Source organism: Nicotiana sylvestris, chromosome 3, assembly GCF_000393655.2.
Source record: "Nicotiana sylvestris chromosome 3, ASM39365v2, whole genome shotgun sequence".
NCBI classification, from domain to species: Eukaryota; Viridiplantae; Streptophyta; class Magnoliopsida; order Solanales; family Solanaceae; genus Nicotiana; species Nicotiana sylvestris.
In genome coordinates this window covers 22,180,152-22,198,530 of record NC_091059.1, presented here as the reverse complement: position 1 = coordinate 22,198,530, position 18,379 = coordinate 22,180,152, and the positions used below count along the sequence as shown (strand labels likewise).

At 41.4% G+C, this 18,379-nt stretch overlaps 1 protein-coding gene across 1 annotated transcript; it reads left to right on the top strand.

The window, feature by feature from the left end:
- The first annotated feature begins 14,954 nt into the window (after positions 1–14,954).
- Positions 14,955–18,075, top strand: LOC138887136 (uncharacterized). The gene is made up of 5 exons (XM_070168851.1): positions 14,955–15,375; positions 15,508–15,696; positions 15,838–16,164; positions 16,246–16,368; positions 17,897–18,075. The coding sequence occupies exons 1-5, from the start codon at positions 14,955–14,957 to the stop codon at positions 18,073–18,075; spliced, it is 1,239 nt and encodes a 412-aa protein (XP_070024952.1).
- Positions 18,076–18,379: the final 304 nt, after the last annotated feature.

The window sequence follows — 18,379 nt, the reverse complement described above, 5'->3', positions numbered from 1 at the left end:
TCCCTGTAGCTAGGAAAGGTCTCCTCCATATGATCGGTACCTCGCAGTCAACCTCACAGTCATGTATCACAAAATCCATGGGAAGTAAGAACTTGTCGACCCGAACTAGCACATTATCAATTATCCCCAATAGACTCTTCATTGTCTTGTCTGCCATTTGCAACTTCATGGATGTGGGCCTTCGCTGCCCAATCCCCAATGTCTTGAACACAGAATATGGCATCAAGTTAATGCTTGCCCCCAAGTCATACAAAGCTTTAGTGAAATCGGCACTACTAATAGTGCACGGGATTGTAAAGGCACCGGGGTCTTCTAGCTTTGGAGCCATGTAATGTACAATGGCACTCACTTGATGCATCATTTTGATCATTTCACAATTCATGGATCTCTTCTTTATTACCAAGTCTTTCATGAACTTGGCATATCCCGTCATCTGTTCTAGAGCTTCAACCAAAGGCACATTTATGGACAAAATTTTCATCATATCAATGAATTTCTTGAACTGATTCTCATTATTTTGCTTTGCGAGCCTTTGAGGATATGGTGGAGGGGGCCTTGGAAAGGGAGCCTTGGCTTTGGGCACTACCGTTTCCGGTATGTGTATCCCGTGTTCCCTAGACGGGTTCACATCATTTTGTGTCTCCTCCATGTTGTCATCAATGTCTATGCTCACTTCACATTCTCATCATTCACTTGCAAATCATTGCTTGGTTTATCATCATCTTGCACCAACGCATCATCACTCACAATCTTTCTTGAATTAGAGGAACTAGAAACTCCACCCCTACCACTTCTTATAGTCACCGCCATCGCATGGCCCGTATTATTCCCACCTTTCGGATTTACTACCTTGTCCCTTAGTAGTGCCCCCTTTGGCCGAGTATTCAAAGCTTGAGAAATTTGGCCAAGTTGTACTTCCAAGTTGCGGATGGAAGTGTTGTGGGAGGCCAATTGGGCATCGAAGTCGGCGTTATTCTTCATCATTTGCTCGAACATGGATTCAATCATGCCCATCTCATTATTGGACGAGCTAGGACCTTGTGATGGATATGGAGGCTGGTTGTTTGGTTGTTGATACACCAGAGGCCTTTAAAAGCCCAACCCCGATTCCTTTGATTATTGTTGTTCCAACCCCATTGATTGTTATTACCTCCCTAATTACTATTATTGTTTCCACCCCAATTGCCTTGGTTTCCTTGGTTACCCCAATTTTGATTGTTGTTGTTCTCCCAATTGCTTTGGTTATTGTTGTTACTATTCCAATTTCCTTGTTGACCTTGATTTTCCCAATTTCCTTGTGACCTCCACTGTTGTTGATTTGTAGCATTGCCTCGTTGACCCTGATAATTGTTCACATATTGAACCTCTTCACTTTGATCATCATAGGAATCATCTTGGTTGTACCCACTACCACTTTGCTCAAATTGGTCCGGATTGTTTTGAACTTGTTGACCTCATTGCTTTCTCTTGTTGATCATAATATTTACTTCATCCATGGCATTTACTTGTTTTGGCCCTTGAACTTGTTGCAACTAAGCTTTGGCCAATTGGTTCATGGTAGTACTCAACTAGGCTATAACTTGGTCATGGTCATGGAGCTCCTTATGTAGGTGAATAAGATTAGGATCACCTTGTGGCGCATTAGCTCTACTTTACCACACCGAAGAGGTATCCGCCATCTCATCAAGTATTTCACACGCTTCGGCATATGGCATGTTTATGAAGTTCCCCCCGGCGAGTTGGTTAACCACACATTGGTTTGTTGTATTTATGCCACGGTAGAATGTTTGTTGGATCATGGCTTCGGTCATATCATTATTAAGATGTTCTCTAACCATCATCTAGTACCTTTCCCAAATATCATGAAGAAGTTCATTTGGCTCTTGTTTAAAAGAAAGGATCTTATCTCTAAGCATCGCCATAAGTCCCGGAGAAAAGAACTTTGCGATAAACTTCACAGCCAACTCATCCCAAGTGGTGATGGAATGTTTGGTCAACCTTTCTAGCCAATCCAAAGCCTTTCCCCTTAGAGAAAATAGGAATAGCCTTAACCTCAGTGCGTCCTCAGAAAAGTTGGTTTGCTTTCTCCCCCAACACGTGTCAACAAAACCAATGAGGTGCTTGTAGGCATTTTGGTGTAGAGCTCCGGTGAAGAAACCCCTCTATTCCAAGACTGTAAGCATGACATTGGTTATTTGGAAGTTGCCCGCCCTAATCCGGGGCGGGGCTATTGCACTTTCTTAGCTTTCGTTGGGCAACAGACGATGTGCTTCCCTTGCAGGAGGTGGGGGAGGCTTTGGAATATTATCATGAGGCATTCTACCTCTCCTTTATACTTGAGGTTCAGGTAGAATATCATCCACATTATCATCATCTACCTCCTCCCCCAATGGAAAATTTTCGAGGGCATCATTGTTAAGAGCCATTTGGTATCTAAAAGCAATTCACACACAAATTAAAAAAATAGAAAGAAAGAAAAACAAAACACACAAATACTCAAATATATAACTAAATCCATCTAACTCCCCGACAATAGTGCCAAAAATTGATCGGGTCCAAGCCTGTACTACTATTGAGTAGCGAGGATAGTCGATGCAGTTTTACCCAACTAGGTCGGGATCGAGTCCACAGGGAGTTATTTGTTTGGAATTAGGTTTATATCCAAGTCTAGATGCGGGTTTTGCTCTTAATTGCACTTCCACAAATGGTTGGTTTGTTTTCTACTTCTACTTCTATTCTATAGTATGCAGTATTTGAAACTAAGTACAATGTTTTTGTTGGTTGTTTTCAAGGGTTTAAAGGGACTAGGGTAGTGACTTCCACCTAGGTGGATATCTAACGGGTAGCAAGAATCTTGGGAAATCATGTGATTAATTGGGTTAATAATATAGCTATCGCGTCGGGGTACTCACCTTATACCTCTCGGTAGTTTGAGTGATTTTGCCGAATTTGGCTTTCTCAAGTCCAAATGGTATTCATGCAATTCAAGTGATTTTAACTCAAGTCGGGTATTACTCTCTCTAGGTTTAACCCTTTAATTAGGGCTATCAATTTCTTGAGTTCACCCCAATTCCTTATTAGCCTAGTTTTCCTAGACGTAGTCCCTCTTTCTCAAGTAGAGACTAAGTCATAAAGGCATGAATCAGTGATTGCAACCACTAATTCAATAGTTCTAGCAAGAACTAGGCTAAAAATAACTAACCCATACACATTCAAGCCCTAAAATTCAAGACCCATCAAATTCTCACACTAGGGTCGGGTCACAACCTTAGCTATAGGTTTAGCTACTCATGGAAATAGTAGAAATCAAAGACAAAGAGAAGAGAAAATCCATAATACTAAATTAAAAGTAGAAAGTCTAATGTTATATGGTAAATCTTGTAAAAAAATTGCCCAAATAGGAAAACCTACCCGTCTCACGTGCTCAGCACAAACAAACTTAACCTAAATGCCCCTACGTAGTTCTGATCCCGGTCCGCATTTCTTCACATCTGGGTCTGGGTTGAACCTTGTTTTGTGGACCACGCACTTTCCACCGCATATGCGTGAGAGACTTGCCTGGCCGTGTAGTTTAACGCGGACCGCCCTTCTCACTTTTGCATCACTTGTGAACTCTCTGAATCTTGGAAACCGCGGTCTGCAAAATTCCAATCGCGGTCGTAATGGTACTTTTGTGGCTGCCTCTTTTTGATGTAGTCTGCATTCATATTTGTGGACAAAAACAACCTCTCTGATTCTCCATTTCGGCGTCCGTGTAATTATGACCGCGTCTGCATTGATACTTTTGCGGCCGCACTTTTCTATCGCGGTCCGCGTTCCACAGCTCTTAGCCCAATCTTGGTCTTTATGAGTTGATCATGGCTACTTTGGCTCATTGTGAACAATCCCTACAAGCAAGCATAATACATTAGTTTTTGGGAATAACTTCACGCATTTTAGGCCCAAAACGCAATTAAAAGAAAGCAAATAATAGGTTAAAATCCCCACTTATCAGTAGGAACTACAGTAGGGGTTGTGGATGATGGAGGAGGCATAGTTGCGGCACTGGAGGAAGGCTCAGCCTAAGTAGGAGGCTGAACTTTCTTCTTCAGATTGTTCACATCCATCAGTGAATTCCAAGTAAAAGGCTTCTTCGGCGTCACCTTTGTGTCATAATCCCTTGGCTCTACCTTTGCATCTGTGAGGTATTCTGTGATAGTGTTGTGATATGGATAGGATGAGTCATCTTGCTGAGCAATCACTGAGATGTTGGACGACATCATGGCCCCACATTGATAGGGTACCCGGCCATAATAGAAGCAACCAAGACTGCCCGAGGAATCGGGAGGTAAGTCTCATTCTGGCACGGGTCCAGCCTGCTGCAGACAAAGGTTTGCCACCCCTTCGCCTCAAAACTCAGTGTGCTTCTGTGGATAGGAACCCCAGTGGAAATCAATGGTGGTGGTGGCCCTAGTGCTGCTAAAATCTCTGCTAACCAAGGACGGGCTACATCTCCCATTTCAAACTTCTCCAAATATTCCTTTCGCTCAACATCTTCAAAACCCAATTATGCTTTTAGTGTTGCACCACATTGGCATAGAATTTCTATACAAGGTACTCTTTGGCATCCATGACACTCTGGGTGAACCACATCCACCACTTGCATTCCTTGAACTGTCTCAACATTGCAGGGTTGTACCTCTCCAAATCTTTCAACTGAAATTGTCGCTCTAGAGTTAGTGACCTCACTAGTCACCATGTCCAAAAGCTAGTGAAGGCAGCCATGCTGATAAAATGGCCCTCCCTGATTTTTTTCTTATTTGACCATTCAAGGCCGACGGCTGTAGCATCTCCTCCTCAGCCATCATAGGGGATGTCCTGAACTGATGTATCTTGTGCCTCATGGACAGGTGTAATGGATGGCTCAGAAGCCTGGCTAGCACTTGCTGAACCCTTGGAAGTTCTATGAGATGAGGACGACTCTTTCCTGAGTTGATATCTCCCTAGTGGCCTTAATTGTACGGCCAGCTGATCTTGAACAGAGGCTGAGTTGCCCTCTAATGCATCCTAGATGGGACATAAGAGCTCGTCTCGAAGAGATCTACACTTCTCCCTCTTCCAGTTATAGTTTTCTTTGTTATTGTCCTTTGTTGGCTGAGGGGTAAGGCACTCTTGTCTCGACCACTATAAGGTTTACCCCTCCCTTTAGAAGTATCGGCTCTGCCTTTAGATCGAACCATTATCTGTATCAAGCAGAAGCGATTGTTAGTTGCAATTCAATGTTCATCCAATCAAGGAGATATGCAAATATACACCAAGAAACACAATGAGGGTCACATTTTAATCATGCTTGCAGGATAAGGATTTGTGGTCCGCACAATTATTTTGCGGCCGCAGATGAGGCCTTGCGGACTGCATAATTTTGTCTTGCGACCTCAAAAAATGAAGTGTGGTCCTCACAATTTCACTTGCGGACGCAACTCAAAAATCCAAAATATGCCAACTCTCTGATGACAGAGAATTGGCTTATGTGCGGCTGCAATATGATTTCTGCGATCCGCACAATTAGACCTGTGGCCGCACATTTGAGTCAAAATTTTGTAGACTCTATGATGACAGTAAAAGGGTTGTTCTGCGGCTGCAATGGGAAATTTGCAGTCCGCAAATTTTACCTTGCGGCCGCAGACCCCTTCCTCACTAATGTTTCTCTAGAATCAACTTTTTGTGGATCATACAATTTCAGGTGCGGATGTAGAATTCAAAAAACCACAAATAGTCCAGTATTTCTATCTAGGTTTTTCAATTTTTGTGCAAATTTTGACATGGTAACAACATAAAGGCATTAAAATACGTTGACCCACTCCCCATAGAGCATGTACTAGTTAACCCACTATAGATTTACCCCCACATAAATGCACAATTGAATTCTATTGACAAATGACCTAAAAATGACTAAAATTTTACAAATTAAAAGAAAAAGATTAACAAGAAATTTGAAGCATACCAGATGAATGAGTTGATGAGTGACTGATCAAAGATGTTGTATATGTGTACAGACAAATTCACCAAGAAATTTCAAGAGATTACTGTGTTTTTGCTCAAAGAGGGAAAAACATAACAGTTACCCCTAGCCCTCTATTTATACTATTTGGGTTTCTAAGGGAAGGAGGGGCGAGTGCGGCCGCACAATTTCATGTGTGGTCCGCACACTGTTACCTGGGGCTTCGTTTTTTGTTCTCCATCTGCGGTCTGCAAAATTCTACATGCGGCCACAGATTTCTTGTTGCGCCCACAGATTTCCTCTCACGGTCGCACATCGACCTTTTCTCAAACAGACTAAACTTTAGAGAGTTTGCATTTCCAAATTTCCAGTTGTGCGGTCCGCAAGATAATTGTGCAGCCGAATTGCTCTTTTGCTACTGCACTCCAAATTGTGTGATCTGCACTTCTTTCAATACTTAGCCTTATTTTGTCCACAATTCCTGTAAGTCACACTCAGCCCTGTAACACACTTCAAATCAAGTTAGCACAAAAATAACACCTAACTACAAAAGAAAAAAAGAAGGAAAAGAAACATGGGTTGACTCCCAAGAAGAGCCTGATTTGACGTCGCGGTACGATGTAGAATACCATCAATTGTAATGAATGACCGCCACGACGTGGCTATCTCTAACTTTTCCCAAATAGTGCTTCACCCAGTGACCATTGACTCAAAATTCTTCATTGTTTTTGTTCTTCATGTCCAATGCACCAAAAGGTGTCACATCCACAATTTCAAAAGGACCACTCCATTTAGACTTTAACTTCCCGGGAAACATCCTCAACCTTGAGGTAAACAACAACACAAGATCGCGTACCTTGAACTCTTTGTTCCAAATGTATTTTTCATGAAGATATTTCATCTTTTCTTTGTACAAGGACAAACTTGCATAAGCATGGTACCGGAACTCATCCAATGCATTAAAATGTGCAACCCTCAAGTTAGCAGCTACATCCTAATCAAGATTCAACTTCTGTAGAGCCTACATGGCCTTGTGTTCTAGTTCTACCGGAAGATGACAAGCTTTTCCGAACACCAACCGGTATGGAGACATTCTGATAGGTGTCATGTAAGTTGTACAATAAGCCCATAATGCATCATCTAGTTTCTTCGACCAATCCGTCCGGTTAGCTTTCATTGTTTTGGACAAAATACTCTTTATCTCCCGGTTGGAGACTTCCACTTGACCGCTAGCTTGTGGATGATAGGGAGTCATGACTTTATGAGTTACGCCATACTTGCTATGTAAAGTGTCAAAAGCCTTGTTGCAAAAGTGTGACCCCCCATCGCTTATAATAGCCCGCGGAGTGCCAAACCTTGTGAAAATATTCTTTTTCAAGAACACCACCACACTTCTCGCCTCATTGTTGGGTAAAGCAAAGGCCTCAACCCATTTGGACACATAATCAACCGCGACCAAGATGTAAGTGTTTCTACAACAACTCACTAAAGGACCCATGAAATCAATACCCCACAAATCAAAAATACCAATCTCCAAAATGCTAGTGAGAGGCATTTAAATTTTTTTTTGAGATTCCACCGGCCCATTGACATTCATCGCATCTTTTCACTAGCTCACTAGCATCCTTGTAAAGTGTGGGCCAATATAAACAGCAACTTAGCACTTTGGCCGTCATTTTTGCTCCACCATGATGACCACCATATGGCAAAGAATTACAAGCCTCAAGAATTTCACCTTGCTCTTCTTCCGGTACACATCTTCTAATCACACCATCCGTACGAATCTGGAAAAGAAATGGTTCATTCCAATAATAATCTTGACAATCCCGTTTGAGCTTCTCTTTTTGGTTTGAAAAGAACTCATCCGGGATGATTCCACACACAAGAAAATTTTATGGATCCACGAACCAAGGCACCTCTTTCATTGAAATAGACAAGAGTTGCTCATTGGGAAAGGAGTCATTAATTTCAAGGCCATCATGCCGCCTCCCCTCCTCCTCCAAACGAGACGAGTGGTCCACCACTTGGTTTTCACTCCCTTTTCTATCTTGGATGTCAATATCAAACTCTGCAACAAAAGATCCCATCTCATCAATTGAGCTTTGGAATCTTTCTTGCTTATAAGATAACGAAGTGTCGCATGATCCCTGTTGACAATGACCTTTGCACCCATCAAGTATGTGCGGAACTTCTCAATAGCAACACAATGGCAAGGAGCTTTTTCTCTATAACAGTGTAGTTGACTTGGGCACTATTCGTGGTCTTACTATCATAGTAGACCGGGTGAAAAATCTTGTTGATATGTTGCCCCAAAATAGCCTCAACCGCTACTTCACTTGCATCACACATGAGTTCAAAAAAGACACTCTAATTTGGAGCGGTGATGATGGGAGTAGTTATCAACTTGAACTTTAACAATTCAAAAGCTCTCATGCAGCCATCATCGAAGTAGAACTTAGCATCCTTCTTAAGAAGCTTGCACAACGGGTTCACCACCTTAGAAATCTTTGATGAAACGCCGGTAAAACCCTGCTTTGCCTAAGAAACTCCGCACACCATTCACCGAAGATGGACTTGGAAGTTTAGAAATTACCTCAATCTTTTCCTTGTCAATGTCAATTCCATTCTTTGAGATTTTGTGGCCAAGGACAATGCCTTCCTCGACCATGAAATGACACTTCTCCCAATTGAGCACAAAATTTGTTTCTTTACATCTTACCAACACTTTATCTAAATTTGCAGGACAATCATCAAAATAATCCCCAACCACCGAGAAGTCATCCATGAAAACTTCAAGGTAGTCCTCCTCCATGTCCGTGAAGACAGCCATCATACACCTTTGAAAAGTCGTCAGTGCATTGCACTAACCAAATGGCATCCGCTTGAAAGCAAAAGTACCATAGGTACATATAAAGGTTGTTTTCTCTTGATCCTCCTTAGCAATAAGAATTTGGTTGTATCCTGAATACCCATCAAGAAAGAAATAGAAAGCACGGCTGGGCAATCTGTCAAACATTTGATCTAAGAAGGAAAGTGTAAAATCATCCTTCCTTGTGACTTTGTTGAGCTTGGAATTATCCATACACACTCTCCAACTGGTCATCGTTCTTGTAGGAATCAACTAATCCTTGTCATTGGTGACCACCGTCATGCCCCCCTTCTTCGGGACACATTGAAACGGAGAAGTCCATGAACTATCGGAGATGGGGTAGACAACTCCGGCATCCAACCACTTGATAATCTCCTTTTTGACAATTTTTTGTGTAGCTTCATTAAGTCTCCTTGATGTTCAATAGATACTTTGGCGCCTTCCTCCAAGTTGATCTTATGCATGCAAAATGTGGGGCTTATACCCCAAATATCTGCCAATGTCCACCTAATAGCCTTCTTCCTCTTTTGTAGCACAACCATATTAGAATTTACATGCACGTTAGTCAAACAAGAGGAAAGAATAACCGGCAAAGTAGAACAAGGGCCAAGAAATTCATACCGAAGATTTGGAGACAATGGCTTCAACTCCCATGTAGGAGGCTCTTCAATGGAAGGCTTTATAGGAGGAGTTGTCCTATTTTCAAGATCCAAAGATAATTTCTGGGGGGCGTAATTGTAATCCACATTCCTTGTAAAGAGTTCACACATTCCATGAAGCTATCCATCTCATCATCATCAAAATTGAGCAAGACGACTTCCAACATGTCACCAACATCGATTGCATAACTCGTATTATCAATAATAACATATCAAGTCCACAAAAGAGCACACCTCATTGTTATTTGGTTGCCACGTGGACTTACACACATGGAAACAGCTTGTTCATTACCCACTCGGAAGGTGAGTTCTCCGGCTTCAACATCACAAAGAGCCTTCCCCGTAGCAAGGTAAGGAGTTTCAAGAATATTCGGCAACTCATAATCAACTTCACAATCTAGAATGACAAAATACATTGGAAGAATGAATTTATCAACACGAACCAATACATCCTCAATCACTCCCAAAGATCTTTTCATAGTACGATCAGCCATTTGCAATCTCATAGAGGTGGGTCTTGGTTGCCTAATTCCCAAGGTCTTGAAAACTGAATAGGGCATCAAATTAATACTTGACCCAAGATCACAAAGAGCTTTAGCAAACTCGAAACTTCCAATTGTACAAGGAATCATGAAAGCACCGGGATCCTTCAACTTAGGAGCCATTGAATGCATAATTGCACTCACTTGATGAGTGACTTTGATAGTTGCAAAATTCATGGACCACTTCTTTGTCACGAGATACTTCATAAACTTTACATAACCGGGCATTTGTTACAAAGCTTCTACTAATGGCACATTGATTGATACACTCTTCATCATTTGAATGAACTTCTTGAATTAATTCTTGCCATCTTGTTTGGAAAGTCTTTGAGGGTATGGAGGTGGAGGCGTAGGCAATGGTGCCTTAGCCTTTTGCACTACCGGCTCTGGTATGTCAATAATTGTATCCCTAAACGGGTTCACCTCCTCTTGAGCCTCTTTCTCACTATCATCAATACCAATCCGAACTTCATCATTTGACTGTGCCATGTCATTCCGGACCTATTCTTCTTGTACCACTAGCTCATCATCCACAAGTTGCTTTTGACTTGAGGTGGGTGCATTCCCACCTCTTCCACTTCTTGTAGTATCGGCCATGGCATGCCCCGTGTTGTTTCCACCCTTTAGGTTTACTACCATGACACTTGGTAGTGCCCCCTTAGGATAAGAATTTAGAGCTTGAGAGATTTGCCCCATTTGAACTTCTAAGTTACGGATCTATGTGTTGTATGAGGCAAGTTGGGCATCTGAATCGACATTCTTTTCCATCATTTTCTTGAACATATTCTCAATAAGCCCCATCTCATTGTTTAAAGAACTCGGACCATGGGAAGGATAAGGAGGCGGGTTGCTCAGTTGTTGATACATCGGGGGACTTTGAAAACCCGACCCCTGATTGCCTTTATTGTTGTTCCATTCGCCTTGATTGTTACCCCCTCTCCCCTCCCCCGCCACTCCTATTTCCTTGATTAATGCCACTTCAATTTCCTTGATTGTTGTTTTTATGCCAATTCCCTTGATTGTTGCCACCTCTTCAATTTCCTTGATTGTTGTTGTTATCCCAATTCCCTTGATTGTTACCACCACTCCAATTTCCTTGGTTGTTAGAATTCCAATTGCCTTGATTGTTTTGAGGTGGCCATTGTTGTTGGTTTGGGCCTTGGAAGTTGTTTCGTTGCCCTTGAAAGTTGTTCACATATTGCACATCCTCTTCTTGTTCATTGTAAGAATCATCTTTATCAAAACCACTATCATCTTGCACATGATTCTTTGCTTGATGTTGCACTTGTGGACCCTTGGTCCTTCTTTCGCTCACCATCATGTTCACTCCCTCAGTGGCATTGACTTTCTTAGTATTTTGCACTTGTTGAAGTTGAGCCTTTGTAATTGATTCATGGTGGTAATAAATTCGGCAATGGCTTGCCCATGGTCATGCAACTCTTTGTGAAGGTGGATCACGTTCGGATCGCCTTGTGGAACATTATCCTAGGATTGCCACGCCGATGATGTTTCTACCATTTCATCTAAAATCCCACACGCCTCCTCATAAGGCATAGTCATGAAGTTCCCACCAGTAAGTTAGTTCAATACACATTGGTTGGTTGTGTTAATGCCACGATAGAAAGTTTGTTGAATCATATTATCCATCATATCATTGTTGGGACATTCCTTAACCATTGTTCTATAACATTCCTATATCTCGTGTAGTGGTTAATTTGGCTCTTGCTTGAATGCCAAAATCTCATCCCAAAGTGTAACCATGTGCCCCAGAGAGAAGAACTTAGAAATAAACTTTTCCGCCAATTCATTCCAAATGTGAATGGAGTGATTTGGCAAACGTTCCAACCAATCTAAAGCTTTCCCCCGCAGAGAGAAGGGAAAAAGCCTTAGCCTCAATGCATCCTCAGAGACATTTGTTTGTTTTCTCCCCCAACAAATGTCCATAAACCCCTTCAAATGTTTGTATGCATTTTGACTTGGAGCACCGGTGAAGAAACCTCGTTGCTCTAGCAAAGTGAACATCACATTGGTGATTTGAATCTTGCCCGCCCTAATATGGTAAGGGACTATTGCACTAGCATATTCTTCATTGGGTAACACCTGGTGTAGAGCCACTCATGGTGGAGGTGGGGGTGGAGCGTGGACATTGTCATGAGGCACTCGGCCTCTTCTATTGGCTTGAGGTTCAAGAGGAACCTCATCAACTTGCTCATCCTTGACGTCCACATGCCCCAAAGGCATATTTCCGAGCTCATTGTTTGCCATGGTTGTACCTACAAATTCTCAAACAAGTTAGTAACACGGAAAGAAAAAAGATAATCCAAAAACACACCCAAATATATAGCTAACACCATTTTTAACTCCCTGGCAATGGCGCCAAAAGTTGATCACGTCCAATGCACACATCAAAAGAGATATGAATCGGTCGATGCAATAATAAATACACAACTAGGAGTCGGGGTCGAATCCACTAAAAGCTATGATAGGAGTTAGGGGTATATATTTCAAATGAGCAATTGGATTATTTAGAATGCACTTCCACACCAAGGATTTGTTTCTATTCTATTGTTAACTTAATGATTGCAAGATTAAGAAAGAAGACTAAAGAAAATTATTTTTAAGGCTTTTTCAAATGGATAAAAGGCCAAGAGTTGTGACCGTGACCTAGGTATTTGCCTAATGGGATAAAGACTTTAATGCTTGTTTTGTTGATTGGGGTATACTATAGCTCTCAACTCTAAATTACACACTCAATACCTCTTGGTAAGTGAGTGGTTTTGCTCAATTTGGTTTTCTCAAGACCAAATGGTTATCACCCAAAACAGTTGATAAGAGCTCAAGTCGGGTTATTACTATCTCTAGATTGAACCCTTTAATTGGGTTAATCAATTTCTCAATTGACCTAATTCCTTGCTAGCTAAGTTGTCCTAGACTAGGTCCCTCTTTCTCAAGTAGAGACTAAGTCAAATATGCCCGAATTAATGTTTGGAACTCTTAATTATACAATTAAAGCATGAACTAAGCTAAATAATCAACACACAATCATAAACAAGCACTAAATTAGATACCCATAAGGTTTACACACTAGGGTTGGGTCACAGCCTTAGTAAAGGTCTAGCTATTCATAATGGGGTTTGAAGAAAATAAGGAAGAAAAACTAATTAAACTCATAATGAAAGCTTAAAATGATTAAATCTAATGTAAATACAACAAAGTAATGTAAATCTTCCTGAAGTAGTAAAGGGAAACGGCTACAACAACTTTAGATGTTCAAAATTGACCTAATTTTGTGAAACTCATATATTTATGCAAGGCTAAAAATCTTGAACAAAAATGCCCTTTGGGGGGTTCTGTGGCCGCACAATTCCATATGCCGTCCACAGATTTCTTCATCTGGCAGGAAGTGGAGTTTTGCGACCGCACATTTCTGAACTGCGGTCGCGATGCAATCTTCTGCGGCCTCAAATATTTGGACTAAGGCCACAAGGCAACTCTTTAGTAGCCGCACAATACTTGTGCGGTCCGCAATTCACAAAGGCTCCTGGACTTGGTCTTTTTGCATACTCTCTTATCTTTGACTCTTAGCCTAGTTTTGCGGCCGCACAATTTATATGTGGTCTGCACATTGTGCAAAGTTCTGCTAAACTTTTCTTCTTGGTTTGTGGCCGCAGATGGCGGTCTGCAATTTCTTTTGCGGTTGCATAGTTCCTTTTGCGGACCGCACATTTGTGCTTTTGTGCCTTTATTCCCTTGTGCTTCGGGTCACTCCTTTTTTAGTCGAATTTCATATTGGGAGACCAAACTTCCAGCATTCCTACAATTTTGCACAATTTCATTAGTTTTGAGAATACAATTCAATACTTTTGGAATAAAATAAAAGCTAAAAGGCGCTAATAAGCAATCAAAATCCCTACTTATCAATAACCTGTGTACCCACTCATCATGTGTACACAGATTTCACATAACACAAATGAATCAATCAATACTAATCCTAGGGGTAGTTTTCCCACACAAAGTTAGGCAAGATACTTGCCTCAATTAGGCCAGTTCAACACTCGAAAATAGTTGTTCCCTTAAATTTTGCCTCCACACAGCTCAAATCCAACCAAAATCGACTTAATATTATCAAACAATGCTAGGGAAATCAATTACAATAGATAAAGCTAAGATTATTACACTTTTTCCAAAAAATCAACTCGGGGCTCGCCCAGTCAAAACATGGGTCCAATGGTAGATTTTGATTACCCATGACTCCACGGGTTCATATATGTGATTAGTTTCAAAATCCAAGTCCATATCGACTCTCAAAACACAAATTCTAATTTTTCGAAAACTTGACAAAGTTTAACAAACTTTCACTTTGTTTCACATGATTTTGATGTTAAAATCTAAGATATATTGATGGAATATGATTAGAAACAGATTAGAATCACTTACCCAAAGTTTGATGGTGAAAATTCCCTCTCTAAATAGCCTCTTACCGAGTCTAGGGTTCAAAATGAGATAATGTTTTCAAAAATCCCCTCTCCACCCCTTTGTACCAGCTGCGGATGTTGCATTTGCGACACAGTCATTCGCAATTGTGGACCAGGGCTTGCATTTGTGAACCCCGATAACCTTAGTCAACATCGCATTTGTGATAAAAGGCTTCACAATTGCAAAGCTGGGAACATAGCAAAAGCCAAAAGTGTTCGCAAATGCAAACAAAGGCAAAATCTGGCAGGCTTCGCAAATGCGAAGGGGCAGTCGCAATTGTGACATCTGAGCCCCCATTATCACCTTTGCAATTGCGATGCTAGTGCTCTCAATTGCGATACCTGAGAACCAGCAACACCAGCACTCAAATTTTAGTTCAAAACCATTCCGGAACATGTCTGAAACTTATCTGATTTGAAGAGGCCTTCATGGCTAACTTTATCCTAGAAGAGGATAGGGAAACTAAGGCTACAGAGTTCGAACAGCTCAAGCAAGGGAATAAAAATGTGCAAGAGTACATCATAAGGTTAGCTAAGCATGCTCCTCACATGGTTAAGACAGAAAAAGCAAAGATTCGCAGGTTTATTGGCGGTTTGGCTTACCACATTAAGGATACGACATCAGCTGCAGCAGTATGGATGATAGCCTTCTCCTCTGTTGTGGGATTTGCTGAGCACTTAGAAAAAGACAGACAACAAAGGAGAGAAGAAAAAGAGCATAACAAGAAAGTTCGGACAGCGGGCAGGTTTAATGGTACATCCAGCGGAGGTGGAAGGGATTCCTCTAATAAGGAGTCATTAACACCAGCTCAGTCCAGTCATCAGTCAGGTGGTGGGTCTTCTTTCAGACGTACCTAGAGTTATGGAAATCAGTCTCGCCAGAATCAGAATTTTAGGACACCATCCTCACATAGCCAGAGTCATGCTGAGCAACATTCACACCAACAAAGTCTTTGTGGAACATGTAAATGGCAACATTCAGGTCATTGCAAGCTTGGGTTTCATGGTTGCTATCATTGTGGAGACATTGGTCATATAAAGGCCAACTGCCCAAAGTTACGTCGTAAATTTAGTGGTGGATCAACTCGTCCTTCTAGTTCCTCAACTACTGCAGTTGCACCACCTCAGGCTCATGGTTCTCATAATCAGATCGGGCATGGGGCAAGCAGAGGTGCATATCGAGTTACTTAGGGAGAGGGACAACCCCGGTTGTTTGCTACACTTGATCGTCAGAGTACAGTGGCATCTGTAGAAGTTATTATAGGTATACTTTTAGTCTGCTCATATAATGCTTATGCCATAATGGATCTAGGTTCAATGTTTTCATATGTGACTCCATACTTTGCAATTAACCTCGGGCTAGAACCTGGACAACTTAGTGAGCCATTCCTAGTATCTACTCCAGTTGGCAAGTCAGTGAAAGTCACTAGAGTCTATAGAGGTTGTATAGTTTCAGTCCAAGGTCACAACACCAAGGCCGATCTCATAGAATTAGAAATGGTGGATTTCTATGTGGTCATGGGTATGGATTGGTTGTCTTCCTGCTACGCCATGTTAGATTGTCATGCCAAGATGGTCAGGTTTCAATTTCCAAATGAAGAAGTCTTAGAGTGGAAGGGTAGTTCAGCATCACTTGTAGGTAAGTTTATTTCTTACCTTAAGGCAAAACGAATGATCGGTAAGGGGTGTCTCGCCTATTTGACTCACATCGTTAATCCAGAATTAGAACCACCAGCTCTTCAGTCACTGCCAATTGTTAGAGAATTTCCAAAAGTTTTCCCAGATGACCTTCCCGGACTTCCTCCTGAAAGAATCGTAGACTTTGGCATTGATCTCATGACAGGTACTCAACCCATATCTATACCTCCTTATAAGATGGCTCCAACAGAACTTAATGAGTTGAGAGAACAATTGAAAGACCTTCTTGATGAGAGCTTCATCAGGCCGAGTGTTTCACCGTAGGGTACCCCTGTCCTATTTGTCAAGAAGAAAGATGGGTCTCTCAGAATGTGCGTCGACTATCAGCAGTTGAATAAAGTTACCATTAAGAACAAGTACCCACTGCCAAGAATTGATGATTTATTTGATCAGCTTTAGGGTGCAAAGTACTTTTCAAAAATAGACTTGAGGTTAGGGTACCATCAGTTGAGAATCAGAGAAGAGGATATATCTAAAACAACCTTTAGAACTCGCTACGGGCACTATGAATTTCTAGTAATGTTCTTCGGGTTGATAAATGCTCCAACTGCATTCATGGACCTCATGAACAGAGTTTTCAATCCATTCCTTGATACCTTTATTATCGTGTTTATAGACGATATTTTGGTATACTCTAAGAGCAAGGAAGATCACGCAGAACACCTCAGAATAGCCTTACAGTCCTTGAAGGAAATGAGCTTTATGCCAAGTTTTCAAAATGTGAGTTCTAGTTGCAGTCAGTGGCATTCTTAGGCCATGTGGTATCTAGCGAAGGAATAAAAGTAGACCCTCAAAAGACAGAAGCAGTCAAGAACTGGCCTAGGCCAACAACGCTAACTGAAATCAGGAGCTTCTTGGGGTTAGTTGGCTACTATAGAAGGTTTGTAGAGGGGTTTTCCTCACTTGCAGATCCATTAACTAAGTTGACTCAGAAATCAGTTAAGTTCCAATGGTTAGACACTTGTGAGTAGAGTTTTCAAGAGTTAAAGAAGGGGTTGACCATTGCACCTATGTTAACCTTGCCTACAGGTTCGGGTGGGTTCACAGTGTATTGTGATGCCTCCAGAGTGGGCCTTGGTTGTGTTCTTATGAAAAATGGAAAAGTTATTGCTTATGCTTCCAGGCAGTTAAAGAATCATGAAAAGAACTACCCCAGACACGACTTGGAGCTTGCAGCAGTGGTGTTTGCATTAAAAATATGGTAACACTACCTTTATGGCGAGCATTCTGAAGTGTTTATAGATCACAAAATCCTCTAGTACATTTTCAAGCAAAAAGAACTAAATTTGAGACAGAAAAGGTGGCTCGAGTTATTGAAAGATTATGACATCAATATCCTTTATCACTCGGGAAAACCTAATATGGTAGCAGATGCACTTAGTAAGAAGTCAATGGGTGTCTTGGCCCATCTTGCAGTACAAAGGCGGTCTTTGGGTCGAGAAATTAAAAAACTAGCAAATAATGGAATTAGATGGATGAGACCAAAGAAGGAGATATAACTGCTTATGCCTTAGTGCAATCCCCCCTTGTTGCGCATGTTAAGACTAAGCAAGATGATGATCCGTACTTAGTGAAATTAAAAGAATGAGTCAGAAGCAAAGAAATCACTACTTTCACTCTAGGAAGTGACGGAGTTTTGAAGTTGAATGATTGGTTATGTGTTCCTGATGTAGATGGTCTTAAGAAGGCCATAATGGAGGAAGCTCATAGTTCGAGGTACTCTATCTACCCAGGAGCTACCAAAATGTATCTATATTTGAAAGAGTTGTATTGGTGGAAAGGCATGAAGAAACAAGTAGCAGATCATGTTGCTAAATGTTTGAATTGCCAGCAAGTCAAAGCCGAGCATTAGAGGCCTGGTGGCCTAGCTCAAGATGTAGAGATACCACAGTGAAAATGGGAGATAATTAATATGGATTTTGTAGTAGGTCTACCTCGCACGTACCGTAAGCATGATTCAATTTGGGTTATTATAGACTGACTGACAAAGTCCGCACATTTCCTACCAGTAAAGACGACAGATTCTGCAGAGCAGTATGCGTAGTTGTACATCAACGAAATAGTCTGATTGCATGGTACTCCAGTTTTAATCATATCTCACAGAGGCCCTCAGTTCATGGCGCATTTTTGGCAGGCATTTCAGAAAAGATTAGGTA

Coding starts and splice junctions, on each gene's coding strand:
- LOC138887136 (XM_070168851.1), top strand. CDS start 14,955: ATGGCTAACTTTATCCTAGAAGAGGATAGGGAAACTAAGGCTACAGAG. Junction 15,376..15,507: donor TGGTGGGTCTTCTTTCAGAC/GTACCTAGAGTT, acceptor GGCAACATTCAG/GTCATTGCAAGCTTGGGTTT. Junction 15,697..15,837: donor CGGGCATGGGGCAAGCAGAG/GTGCATATCGAG, acceptor TAATGGATCTAG/GTTCAATGTTTTCATATGTG.